This window comes from Ixodes scapularis, unplaced genomic scaffold (assembly GCF_016920785.2).
Source record: "Ixodes scapularis isolate PalLabHiFi unplaced genomic scaffold, ASM1692078v2 PGA_scaffold0__279_contigs__length_252992795, whole genome shotgun sequence".
Classification (NCBI taxonomy): domain Eukaryota; kingdom Metazoa; phylum Arthropoda; class Arachnida; order Ixodida; family Ixodidae; genus Ixodes; species Ixodes scapularis.
The window spans coordinates 29,070,948-29,085,594 of record NW_024609835.1 but is presented as its reverse complement, the minus strand read 5'-3'; the positions used below and the strand labels follow the sequence as shown (position 1 = coordinate 29,085,594).

The 14,647-nt window shown below is 43.0% G+C and overlaps 1 protein-coding gene across 1 annotated transcript in view; it reads left to right on the top strand.

The window, feature by feature from the left end:
- The first annotated feature begins 4,208 nt into the window (after nucleotides 1-4,208).
- Nucleotides 4,209-14,647, top strand: part of LOC8028698 (arylsulfatase B-like) — a 44,685-nt gene continuing 34,246 nt past the window's right edge. The window contains exons 1-2 of the mRNA XM_040503003.1: nucleotides 4,209-4,298; nucleotides 9,347-9,506. Of these exons, the coding sequence (XP_040358937.1) occupies nucleotides 4,209-4,298; nucleotides 9,347-9,506 (250 nt within the window). The remainder of the gene's footprint in view (nucleotides 4,299-9,346; nucleotides 9,507-14,647) is intronic.

Sequence of the window (14,647 nt, the reverse complement as noted above, 5' to 3'; positions counted from 1 at the left end):
CTTGATGGTTGCTGGGAATGGTACAGCAGTGCACAACGAGCCACGAAGCTTGCGTCGCAGGAAAAAAAAAACTCAAGCAGACTAACAGCCTCAGACTCTTCGTATACAGCGGAGCAGGGAGCATGCCCTTGGTCACTCATGGCGACAGATCTCGGAAGCAAATCCCGCCGCGCGGGGTCATGAGAGTTTGTCACGTGTCAAACTAAAACCAATTGAAAAGCGAAGGAGAGGCTGCTAAAGTGGGAGAAAGGTGGCCAGGGAGGAACGCCCTCCTTTTCCTCCCCATACAGTAGGTTGCGCTACCTTCAGTATAGGAGTACGATTTTGCAAAGGTTTCGGGCAAGAGAATGCACCGATTTGGCAGAAACAAAGGAACGGGGAATAGAAGAGGAAGAGTAAAAGGACGAGTCACACGTGAACTCCGACGGGAAGGGCAAGAAAAAATTAAGTCGCTAAAGACGAGAATACTCGTCATTGCTGGTAAAGAAAAATTGAGTTTAGGTACTTTTTCATATATTTTCATTTTCGTTTTGTGCTTTAACCCATATTATGTTCCATGTATAATGTGTAACGCTGTTAAACCTATTGGCATGAGAGCTAGCCGTTATCCAGCGATTTATTCACAGTCGCCTTCTCGTAAAAGGAAACGGGAGATAAAGCCACGCGTTCGCGCCAGGAGGTTTGACAGCGCAGTAAGCAACAGGATTTCCGGTCCCAGATTTTGTAACACATGAAGCAAGGCCACAAGCTAAGTGCACGAATGATAGAGCAGTTCACACTCAAAAATATCTAAAATAAAATACAAAAGTTAGAATTTTTTTTTTTTTATAACAAGTACGTGTCTTCAGTTTAAACCCCTCTCCCCTCACATTGAAGTAAATAACCAAAAGTTTGAACAATGCACTCGGGCATGTGGTGTCCTCTTCCACACCTACCTCGATTCTTCCTAACGCCGGATGCAATGAATGGAGTGATCGACGAGATGTATATAAGCATAAGGCTGACGCCGCTCTTGCTCCAAAGTGAATGGATAAACTGTATACTTGTGGCTGGTGAGCCTTGAACTTCTGCATCGTTATGAGCATGGTACCACATTTTCGCCTCGCCATGTCTCGAATTGGGCAAGTAAAACAAATTGCTCTATCATGTTTCTATACTGTGCGAGATACCCGATCAGTAGGCACTGTTATCTTAAAGGACAACTCCTATCAAGGTTTAAACCGAACGTAACAATTATAACCGAATTTTAACATCACAATTAGGCCGAGATCCTAACCAACACCTTCCTATAAATGGTTTGCATGTGACATCATCGCCCCGTCTAGGAGGCCATTTTGGGCCACTGATTCTCGCTGAGGAAAACATATTCAGTGGTGCAACACGCATGCTTGCATGCTGCAGAATGTACGCGCTCAGCAGCAGGGCCCCACATATAGCCGCTGATGCGACCCTAGTTCGAGTAATGCATTGACTTCCTAGCGGGCCATCGGTGGGTCAGCTGTGGCAAACGTATATAAGGCTTGCACATGACGCCATTGCAGCACGCTTTTGGCCCTTCCAAGTTGTTTTTACTGAGAGGAACAAATGTGGTAGAGTAAAGCATATAGTATATGCGGCAGAAAGTACGAATGCTGCTGCAATACCTACACATAGGCAGCTGATGCGCCCTAAATTCCCGTCGCTTATACTGCGAAGACTTTCGTAATTTTTCTATATACGGTATTCTCGCACACCTGCCTGAGCCAGTAACTGGAGCTGCTCGATTGCGCTGGTGCCCAGACAGTTGATTTATCGTGCAGATAATACGAGTGGCGGTAGGTAGTGGATCTGGATGTCCCTATAACTCGCGGAATGCGAGTACCGTTAACGCCGTCGCCGCAGCCGATTGCGACTAGTTTCCCCTTTGTTGGAAGTTCCAGAAAGTCGCACATGAAAACGAGACGATACCATAAACTGTACAGTAACTTCACATTATATCTCACACTTTGGTGACACCAACTGCGCTAGAAGGCCCGAACAAACAAAATATAGATGCTCCGAGTGGACTTGATTTTCTTCAACGCACGCTCCTAACATAATATACTTTTACTATCAGGAGGCGAGGTTTATGAATCTCTTATGATAAGAACCGGACGGAATTTTTTGTGCTCAATCCAAGCGACGATCGATTATTTTATTTGAACAGTTTTTGTTTAAGGGTACGTCTTATAGCACATTTTCTGTCAAATCTGAATAAAGAGATTTTGGTTCGCAATGCATCTAATATATTGAGATGTTTCACTTTTAATGACCCTCTTGTGACCATTTATGTTTAAAAGTAAAATATTTATTACTAAAACAACTGGGAGGAGTTTACTTTGCCCATTGCTTTGTGGAATGTTTCTGCGCTAATGCACAGCTTGCTCCAAGTTCGGAAGTATCAACCGAATAACACTCATTTAGGCAAACATTTATTTTTCCGGTAGCACGCAGTGGCCACCTCCCTAACTGAGCCAAAATTCGCTTTCGTATCTTAGAGATATATACGGAAAAAAAAAAAAAAAAAAAAAAAAAACCTGCGTATTGTTTTCCCGATGAGAAATAAAATAAAATATTCGAAATGCGAACCAGGGTTGTGAAGACAGGATAACAGTAATAACGTAGATGTGCGGCGATTTCAAAAGTATAACTGCCTCGTGCATTTATTTATAAATAAATAATTTCAATATATTAGACAAAATCAATTAACAGGACTGTGGCTTTTTAAGCATTCCAGAAGCTTACCTCTCATTCGTACATCCAGTATACCTTCCGCTGGTGCACCTGAAAAAAAAAAAAAACGTATTTGACATGTTTTAAGAAGAAAACGAAACGCGAAAAATGAGAAATATGATTCTTTCAAAACACCAATTGAAATACCACTTCCTTGACAAAAATATAGAAGCTGTTTCCCATTGGGATTGAACGTAGATTGGGCCCGATCCTCATTGAACGAGTTTTTAAAGTGACCACCGATTACTGGTGTTCTTAGTGAACCGATATATTTACCTAGATATACTTCCCATATTATAGGATAATAACCCTTCCCTATCCCGCGTCACTGTGAGTTCTCACCAAATATTTCTCAAGCTATTCCTGATTCAAGCCAGTGCCCTGGGGCCATCAAAATATTAGAACTATACATGACGAGTTCAGTCATGGACTTACGGTTTTCAGTCACTGCCGCCTTAAGAAACATCGGGCGGTGGTGAGTTTCAAGCAACTTATCATTCCTCCGCAGCCATTGATATTGAGGCATTAGCGTATAAGAAAGCCGAACCTCCGAAGCCAGAAGCGTGAAAATAATGCGTCACACCCTTCGTTTCTTATATTGTCAGTGACTGCGGCATGACATACGACGTCCTGGAATTTTCAATCGCCCTATAACTATTCTAACGTGTTGTGTCCACCATGTTCGGTATCCCAACTCAAGTAAACACCCCAGAACAGGCCAAGCGCGCTCATGAAGTAATATGGGTGAACACTGAGCTGCGGTACAGTCCGTACTCTAATAATCGTTCCAACTTTAAATATATAGGATAAGATAAAGGCCATCGGTGTTACGCTAATTAGAAACAAATATCCTTTTTTCTGAAATTTAAAAAAAAAAAAAACGCTCTTCTTTATGTTTTTTTACGTTAAGGATCATAAAACGTCTTCTTTTTTTTTTTTTGTTATGGTACGCGTAAATTACTAAGAAGGATCGAACGGCTTGTGTGCTCCTTTTCCGACGTCAGAAAAATGGCGAGTTAGGAGGCACCGTTTTTTGCCAGGAGTGCGGCGGCTGAGCCAACAGCTCTTAAGTTGCAAGACACAGGCGGTATGAATATTGGAGCGCCTTCACTCCTAACATTATTAACAAATGGTTTGTATGTCGATGGATTCCAAGAAACATTATTCATGGAAGTATCGCAGATAAATCTGCACGTGTCGCAAAACTCGTTGTTTACCTTCCGTCCTTGCTCTGAATTTTCTCCGGATGTAATACCGTCGACCGATACCGTTGCTTATGTCATGACCCCGAATTGCAGGTGGTAAGCTGCTAAATAAACAGGGCATCTGATTTTATTTTTTTAATATAATGAGAGAGTGTCTAACCGTAGTTCAATATAACTTGTCGAATACGAAAGTAATTGCCTTTAAGCTCCCTCCAATATGTCTCGTTCATTTTGTTTTTTTTATTTTTCAGAATGATGTTGCGTGTCTTGTTGTTTCTGGCCTCCGTACTACAATGCCACGGAAAGCGTCCCCACATAGTGATGATTCTGATCGATGACTTGGTAAGGTTCTATATCTTTGCAATCGTACGACATAAAGTTTCTCCTTACAGACTTGCACCAAAATAAGAAAAGTACACTTTTAATTTCCATAGAAACCGGAAACACGGAACGGTAAAAAAAAAAAGAGAAAACAACAAGTCTTACACACAGCTTATGGTTTCTTTGTTTTCTATGGCTGCTTCAACATATGTAATGTAAGAGCTATTGGAATCCTTTGCATCACTTCAAACGATTATAAGTCCGTCCAGCTAGGCGCCCACTACCTGCTTCGGAGCGGCGCAGTGTTCATGTCAATAGTTTCTATATTAAAAAGGACCATAGGTATACGTAGATTCAGACAGTCATATTATATTCCACGAGGAAATTGAATTGGTTTAAAACTACATACCACCTAAGGTTTTCCCGTCGAATTTAGTTTTCGAACCGCGACAAACTGACGCGGCAGATTTCTTGGTTTGAAGGGCCTAAAATGCTTACACGTTTAAAAATAAAGTATTTATGTTTAGTTACCGAGTGACAGGTAGAATAATCACTGAATGCACTATTAAACATTTGACTTTGAAAAGTATCTAATTAAATTAATAAACAATAAAACAGGTAACTCGTTAATTTGGAGATAATCTCAAGTTGAAACCTCCTATGCAATATTACGGTAAACTAGCCACAAAAGACACCGACATCGGTGAGGGGGAGAGGGGAAAAAAAGATGCAACTTCTTTGCTTTCCCGTTTCCTTTCAAATTTTAGCATTGAAAATAACTTTCGGGCGCCGTCGAATCTGGAAAGTCATTGTAGCTATTAGCGACGTGCACGACCGAACGCGTCGCTGTGGTCAGCATTCGCGATTGGCCAAACCATAGGTTCCTGAGCTACCTCTCCTATCGCCGGTTCACAGCTAGGCAAATCCCTGCAATCACAGCGAGGCAAATCCTGGTTGTGACGTCACGAACGGAAACCGTGAGAGGGCGCCACCTATGCATGTCGGCGCTAATAATGGGCACCCCAAGCATCCTGGTTTGTAGACGGCTTAAATCCGCGTGCCATCCTGCTTCGCAATCTGGGCCGAGAGGCCAGCGTTTTTGTCCTGCGCTCAGCCACAAATGAATGGCCACGAGTTCTTCTTTGACATCCTGTCCTGCGAACAGCATCGATTCCGCTGACCGCAACAGACACGCGTAATCATAACGACTTCACCGAATTTTTTTTTTTTAAGTCGTTAGTGACTTTAATTTACTTCATGCTTTGTCGCATAAAAGTTGCTGCCTTCTCGGCAATAAGATAACATAACGAACATTGCGTGATAAACTCTTCGAAATTTCGAAATGCATATATTATGAGCGTCCGGCATTAGTCGGTTACACACTGTGAGCACGCACTGGAAACGAGCGCTCCGTCAGCATTCGGAGTGCACTCGGATCGAAACGGGTTCCACACGAGTGTTGCGTCAGTACTCGGCGCGAACTCGGAACCTATCATCGGGCTTCAGGCCGGAATCGATGAGACCACCTCTATGGCGGCTGCGCACAATCTATGCACGATTTCACAATTTCAGAGAAGGTCTATACCGCTCGCCGTTTCTGACTAGCTAAAAACCATTAAACTAGATCAATGACTAGCGTGGCGAGTGAATTCCGATAACACAGGTGCACTCAGAACATTTCTGAGAGTACTAAGGCTCCCCTTTCCTTCAATAAACAAATATAGAGATCAACATCAAGTATCCGTAGAACAGACTCGGGTCAGAAACCTGCCTGTATATATATATATATATATATATATATATATATAATCGGTCGGCAGTGACGCAAGAGAGCGAGAGAGTTATCCACTCTTTCGATTAATTATTTAGGTCACTGATTCCCGTTAGCGGAAAAAGCTTTGTGTATTTTTTACGAGGTTTCTTTTTCTCTTTCAACTTCCCAGTTTTTTTATATAAGCGTGTAAAACACTGGTAGGAAAGGAAGCAGCTGCCTTCAACGAGGTCAAAACGATATCGTTTTGACAGAATCAATGTACTTTTGGCGTGCCCCCTCTTGGATTAAACGCACATAAAAAAAATTAAACGTTTCTGACGTTGTGAGCTGCACTCCATACTCACTTCACGTTTAGTTTGACCGCAATAACACGCTACGATCGGATGGTGTCAATCAACCAGCGCCCAAAAGTACACGGAGATGATGTGTGCTTAGGGAAAATAAGCATATCAGTTTCTAACTGTCAGTGCGCACCTCGTATTTTTCAGATCTTTATCGTTGTCTGAGCTTCTATATTCGCAGGCATCCCAGCGCTCAATTCGTGCCATGAGATTGTTTGTTCTATTTTTTTAGCAATTTTACGGCAATAGCCCTCATTGCCGATAATTCGGACCGGATCCCGTGTGTGAACTAAAATATATAGAGTGCACCTACCTTCCAGCAGAGCACTTGATAGAGCCGATCGCTCCAACATACGGAGAGAGCTGGGCGAATGACGTGGCTGATAGTATCTGGAGACCTAAAGAATTACAGTGTGTGCCGTACCACTGAGCGTGATTTTTCAGCGTGCTCAGCAGTACAGATCAGAACTGTCGTTGCAGGTATTTACATATTTTCAGTTTCTTCATTCGCCCAGTTCCCTCCGTAGCCATTGGCTCTTCCAGGTGCTTTGGGGGAAAGTGGACGCTGCAGATTTCTGAGAGTGTGTTTTGAATACGTACGTCGTAACCGGCTGAATCTAGAGGGGAAAGTTTCTTCGCTAAATTTGGTGGGGAATCGCAGTTTCGGCGATCGCGGGACGATGGCGTCGAGTGACATGCTGATATAAATGTTCCGCTAAATAGAGCGCGGAAATTCAGGCTAAATTTAGCGGAGACATATTTTATTTTTTAACTCCATATATAGGAATTTAGTGTCACGTGACGTCATGGTGCCACGTGATGTCACAGCGTCACGCTACGTTTCAGTGTGACCGGAATAACGTTCGCTAAAGTTAAGCAGAGACGCCCCTTAAATTTAAACGCTCTAGTGTCACTGTGCGCAGGAGGGTCTAGCGCCTCGTCTGTCGCCATAGTTTGTTTGCGGGACACGGCAAGGAACCGGGAATATTTCTTTAGTCTGCCTGGAACTAAGCATGGGGCGAATAGAGGAGTTTGGGTCCGAATCGAATTCGAAGCGAATAGTGAATTTGGCCGAATAATTTCGGATAGAATGGTTCAAATAGTACAAGCAACAAGTACCACAACATATGTTTAAACTATATATTAAACATATACTTGCCTTTATTTGGTATTAGAAGTACTGTAATTGTTAATTTCAAGTGTATTGAGTTCGGGAGCACGAAATGGTCAAAATGTTCGGAAGCGTGCGCCACCTGGCCGGAAATCCAAGCCAGAGTAAGTCAAACCCGTTTATATCGAACTCGCAAGAAAAGGTCTACCAGTTCGATATAGCGGGTAAGTCGATATAAAAGTTTTAATAAATTAGATTCTCAAAACTCCACTTTCTGCTGAAATATTTCACAATGAAGTAGTCTTGCATCTTCTGCTGCTATTTCTTCATTGCATCCGCGATAACGATATTTTTCTACGCTATCGACGGACTTTATAATGCTGAGGCCGCTGCCTTCTATATTCGCGCATTAGCGCCGAACTATGCCGAGAGCACGGAGTCCGAGCGGGAGCACGTTTCCCGCAGAGCGCCGTTCTGTTCCGCAAGTTGGCTTTCCCCTACAACTTGGTGCCCGCATTTGGGGAAGCTAGCTAGCAGAACAAGCTGGCTTTTTTTAGTTGTTTCTTTTTCCCGGCGGCCGCCTCAACCGCTTGGAAGAAAAAAAAAATATTCTCATGGATGAAGAAAGAATAAACAATTAAAACAGGGACAACACAACTACATCTTTCAAAAGAAAGATGTAGTTGTGTTGTCCCTGTTTTAATTGTTTATTCTTTCTTCATCCATGACTTCAACCAACACGCTCTTCTACTAAGCAAAATATTCTCCTTTGCGGGCGGAGCGGGGAGAGGGACCACGGAGTACCCTCTCTCCCTGCGGTCAACGTGGCCGCCCGAAAAAAAAAACAAAGCCAGCTTGCAGGGAGAAACGGCGCTCTTGGCAGTTCGATATATCGGTAGCGGCTGCTATTTTTGTTCGATGCAACCATAGTTTTTGCTATATATTTTAACTGTAACATTACTGTGCACAAACATTTATCGGTATAAGGAATAATTCAATGTAAACGGGTTTGATATAGTTGGGTTCGACTGTATTTAGAAAGGCAGAATAATCCTATATTGTCGAATAATTCGATATTGTCGAATAATTCGATATCGTCGAATACATAAATTCGATTCGAAGCGAATGCCGAATAGAACAGAATTCAATTGGCTATTCGTAATAACCGGATATTCGTCCATCCCTACCTGGAACGTTTCAAAGCGCAGCTCTTAGGCGCCCGTTTCCGGCTTGAGTGGCGTCGCCGTCGGCGTAACCATTCAGTGCACTATGGGTCACGTGACGTCAGTAATGACGTCATCATCACTGATGACGTCATCGGCATCGGCATCGTCACTGATGACGTCATCACTGACGTCACGCGTCCCATAATGCCCCGCGCGGTTACGCCGACGGCGACGCCGCTCGGAGGGCAGAGCAGCAGAGAGGATGAGGAGGTAAGGAGAGGGGTATTCCCGCCCCTCAGTAGCCTTCCCTCCTCCTCCTCAAGAGCTGCGCTCTGATTCGGCATTACAGGGCTTTCTTTTTTTCATTTTTTTTTCACGTGCTCTCATCCAGAATATACCGAGCCACAAAGTTAGGGTCGAAAGACGAGAAAAAGGTAGTCGGCCGCATGGCGAGTAATTTTATGCTAGCGTTCGGTCCTACAACCACGCCGACACTAACTGACCGCTACAAGCTTTTTTTTTAGCAGGACTTGTTTTAGGCACAAGTTCGCCTTAACAAACATTGCGCGTTTATTTCTCAGTTCTTTTCTTTTTCGTCTATCCCTATTCCTGAGAATGCGAGCCTGTGTTGCAAATTTTGGAGATAACTTATTATTATTTCCTTTGTGTATTTTCAGGGATGGGGAGACGTCAGTTTCCATGGATCCACCCAAATACCGACACCAAATATCGACGTCCTGGCGGGAGACGGTGTCATTCTCAACAACTATTACTCGCTGTCGCTCTGCACCCCGTCCAGAGCGGCACTGATGACGGGATTATACCCAATTCACAATGGTATATCTAATATCTTCGATTTCTGCAGCTGCAGGCACATGGCTTCCAAAACACGGGGGTGTCTTCTATGGTCGATGGGCCAAATCAGCTCACGTTTTTTTGCGTCGTGATTACACCGGTTCCGATGTAAAGTCTTCATATGCGAACCATGCACAAACCTTGCTCGCTCGTGTTGGCATTGGTCGCACTGTAGCGAGGCCATGAGAGAGGCTGTCAGCAAAGGAGAACAGCTGTTGGCTTGACATCCCATCGCGTGCGACCAATAAGGGAGAGATCGAGACAGAGAGTGATGGCATTGATGAAAGGGGAAAACATCGGTCATTGTGTGCCTGTGCGGCGACGTGTCTCATAAGTTGGGGGAGGGAGAGGAGTGGGAAAAAAGCGGAGGTGGTAGGTGAAGATACGTTGCGCTAAGTGGGAAGGGAAGAAAGGGGAAAGGGGGGGGGGGGGCTGTAGGCAGGTCAGCGGTGCGCTAGCACTTCGTAGTGGCAGAAACAGCGTGTACGTTCAATAATCCCTTGAGGTGCGGGTAGTCAATATGCACAAACAACAATCTACAGGCACTGGATGAAGCGTGTTTTTTTCCTTGTAGGACGCTCCTGTTATGTGGGCAGACATGTACAAGTACTAAAAAAGTAATTAAGTTACTGAGTAGCGGCCTCAAAAGTAATTTGAGTAGAGTACATATTACTCAATTCAAAAGTAATTGAGTAAGCACTAACTGCCGCAAAAAGGTAGCAAATTACTTTTGAAATTACTTTTTTTTTATTTTTATGGTAACAAAGGGCGTAGGTTTGGAACCATTCAAGAAATCCTGCTAGCCAAGTATTAATAAAAAATGTTCTTCCTCGTGTTTTAACCAAAACGCTTTAATATCTAATTCTGCTTCCGCGTGCCCTATTTTTCATTTATTTATTTTTTACTTTTTTTAATAATTATGCATTGCGAATGTATCATTTCTACTTTGGAGTTTCGCACTTTTTGAGCTTGATTTTGGAGACAGCGCTTGCTTGTTTAATATTTCTTTTATGTCAAAACATTGGTGGAATTACTAAAGATTCACTAAGGATATTCAAAATTTGGACGACCTGCATATTTGGAGTTTTGGGAGGAGAGGCAATGCAAAAATGACACCCCTGTGCTGCCCCTTGGGCCTTAGCACGCCATTTTTCGAGCACGGCACAAACCACAAGAGCACCACATGAGCTTCGGAGCGGATATGGCATTTTCTTGGCTCCTTTCTGTGAGGATTCCATAGGTAATGGAAACCCCTTCTGTAATGGGCGACAGTTTCTAGGTCGGGATAAAGCTGGGACCAGCCCTTTCTGAAAATGCGCTAAGTGCTTCTTGAGCTTAGGGGCACAAAGAAGCTCCAGTGTCCACCACTAATCTCGCAGTTACTTGGCCTTACTTGAGAACACAATTACCTTCGCGTCTCGTGTAAGGCTCCGACTGTTGATGAGGTAGCTGACCAAGGAGCGTACAGAGCCCTGAAAACATTATGATTAAGCTGCAATTAATGCAAAGGTGCAAGCGAGCTGGACAAGAATGGCAACAATAATCCCTGGAGAAGGAGAACAAAGGGGAGAAGGGACAAACACAAATCTCCACACACAGCTCTAGCTGACTGGTGCGCGACCGAAAAAATCTGCCTGGTCCGGGTATCGAACACGGGACCTCTTCATTTCCAGTGGAACGCTCCACCAACTTAACTAACCAGGAGTTAGACGTCAGTAGAGCAAACCCGTTTGCTCTACCGACGTCTAGCCGTCTCTCCCCCGTGAACTTGCCTTTCCCGGCGACCTTCTAAGTGCGACGCTCTCGGTTCGCACGAGCGCACGTTGCTCGCTGCTCGGAGCAGAGTGTCGAACCGATATTTTTATCGGTTCGGTTCGGGTTCGGGTTCACGGCTTTTGGTTCAGTTCCGGTTTAGTTCCGGGGCCCAAAAAATAACGGTTCAAACCGGTTCGAACCGGTTCGAACCGGTTTGAACCGCTAAATTGAGAACATATTTTCGGCGTTCTTCTGTCAATAGGCACTATTTAGGCCGTGAAACTAACTACTGTAAACGATCTGATTTTTGCGAGGACCTATTTTTTTAGAATTTCACGAATCGCCTACAATTCGCGAAAAATGGGTCCCGCTAACAATTTCGCTAAAATGTAAACACATTGGAATTTATATTGAGATTTAACCGCGTCGAGAAAATTACAACTCGCGAATTATTCCAAAACTTTAGCTTTGACCTAAATCGCGAAATAGTGAGCCCACGAAAAATAAGTCGTTTACAGTATATAGTTTTCTTTTTTTTTTTATCGTTTGTTCAATCCAGTTTTATTTCCAGGTACCAAAATTATAAAATTCTGTTATTTATATTACACAACAAGAAAAGAAAATCTACATTAACATACAAAACGTCGTGTTTATACGACTCAACATCCCTGCGTTTACCAGAGTCACATGCATTGTACCTGAATCGAAATGTTTTCGCGAAGTGAAGTAGGTTGCCTAAAAAGCCGTGATTGGTACAACTTTGTATCGCAGTATTAGAAGTTGAATCGTTGTTTTGCCCTTAAACTAAGGAATTGATTACAGTGAAGAAAATCACGAAATGGGCACCTCGTCGCCATATATATCATGATATCTGTTTTACGGAATCCATTGCACAATATATATATAATGACGAGACGACTGAGCTTAAGGCAATATAATTTTCAAAATGTCACGAAAGTCACGAGACAAGCCCTTCCAGTCTATATTTTATAGATATACTAAGCGACAATCACAATGCTTGTTTTTCTAACCAGCATTGTTTGCTCTCAGCACCATGATGCGGGCGACGAATCATGCAAAAATGCAAAAAGGAGTGGCTGAAATTGTTCACTCTAATCTATGAGCACCTTCGTACTGAGATCGAATCTCACCTAAAACAGTGCTTACCCATGTGAACATTTTCTTATATTGGATAAGTGGCATAGCCGGTTGAGGTTTGTTCTTGACAAGATGCCGGTCAATTTAATTTGCAAGTAAGCGTCACCCTCGCTAATTGATGATTTTTGTTAAATAGAACAAAGTGGTATTTCATGCTCTACTCACTTTAGAAGCTACTTAATTGGACGCTTTCTTACAGTTTCCGTGTGTAATCGTCATAGTTCCACCATTCGTCCCAGTGTGTTTTGTTTTGGTTCGACCCACAGACGTAAAAGTTATGTTTAACAGATAAAAGACGCGATAATAAACTTCTATACATTAGAGAAGTTATATATGCATGAGGAACACATAGTTATTTAAATTAGCTTCAAAATGAAAAAAACAAATATTTAAAGCTTTCGCAAATCACCTATAACGCGTCTATAGAGGATTAAAGCGCCGAAAAAGATTTGCAGAACATCTTTCAGATAATTTGAAGGCGCGTTTACTTATATGTGTACCTTTGAGGTAAGGATCTTTTATTTATGCTGCCAAATCTTCAGACAGAAATTAAGTATATTTTTATTATCATCGATAAATTTGACTTTATGAAGTTCACATAACCGCCTGAGACCGAGACGGAAGGACGATACTCGAAAATACGCCAGCTGCATGTTGAGTCTTCGGAAACGTTGCAGTGTAAAATACTGGGTTGCAGGGATGCCAAAAAGCACTGTGGTCACATGATATATCGGAAGGCAAATACGCGAAATGTGCAGAAATAAGGAGATGACACGTTATTTTTCTAAATAATCCCTTACACAATGCTTTACTGCAAAAAGAGAAGCATAGAAATGCATAAAATGATACTCCTAAGTAAACATAAATTGCGCGAAGGGCAAACGAAGATTCTTAGAATCCTAATATAAATCACGTTTGGGCATTAGCTTGCCTCAGCTCGAAACGTCGCGAGATACTGCCTCGGGACGCTAATGTTATCTTAGGTTTTACGTTCACTTGTTTTGGGACCATACTTCACGACTCTGTTCTTTATCAGTCATGTGCTCCAACATTTCATAAGGCTGCCGTATATCATCGCGAGACTGCTATAAATACTACACAACTTTACAGCTTGGACGTCTAGTGCTAGTGTTGCGAACGTCGCACTTCACCAGAAAGCTGAAGTATTTAACATGGTTGGCACGTGCCGTAATCGCACTATATACTGGTTGTCATTGTGAGCTGTTGTTGCTGAAAAAATCAAATCCGGTGGGGCAAAATGCACGCTGCAAAAGGTTCGCACTCAGTGCAAGCTATGTATTTGAGAGGCACATATTTTTCTTGTTGGTGCATCGCCGTTAGGCACGACGCGAGTATCTGGCACGACGAAAACGTGCTTTCTGGCAAGAGTGTTTTCACAAATAAAAGTTGTACCAACTACCCATCTGTCACTATCGTTTCAGGCCACGCTTTCTAGTCTGCGCCGAAAATGCCGGGCAGAGAATTCTTTACGACACAGTATGCTTTAAAACTAACCCCATCCCCACTCCCTTTTCTTTTTTAGTTGCTCCTCAAGATACTTTTTATTCCTCAGGGATTGCCTGCTCCGTATTGGGTGGTGTTCATTCGACAATTATATCTGTCTCACTTGTTAACAGTAATTCTTCCGTGCTTTTACTTTGCACCAAACTGTGAAGTTTAAACAAAATATAGGGCGGTCGAAACTTGGAGAACTTGAGAACGACACTCCTGTGAGACTTAGAGCGGCTGCCAACGTTCGGCTATCCCCCTGAGGCCACTGGGATTTTTCTTTTCAGGTATCCCTCCCGTACACATTAATGGTTATATGTAACGTCGGACTAATACGTTACATTTAGACCCTTTAACACTTCTATTCCCGGTACAACTTTCTGAGGCCGTTCAGCAACAACGAAAACATGTTTGGGAGCCTCAATGGTGTGCATACACGCAAAATGGGTCGTACAGCATTTTTTTTTACCTTAAGTTCAATAAATACCGCTAAGATGTAATCCCTGACGTTGATAACTTGCAAAACCATCCATTAGTCTGCCCCTCTGCGAAATGGTAGACGCAGTCGAAAGACAGAAATGAAACAGCTTTCCCCTCCTCAACTCGCAATTAGAACTATCAGCCACGTAATCTGATCCTAATATATACACCGTCAGTGTTTATCATAGTGATACGGAGGGTTGGCAAAGCATAGAGCATGC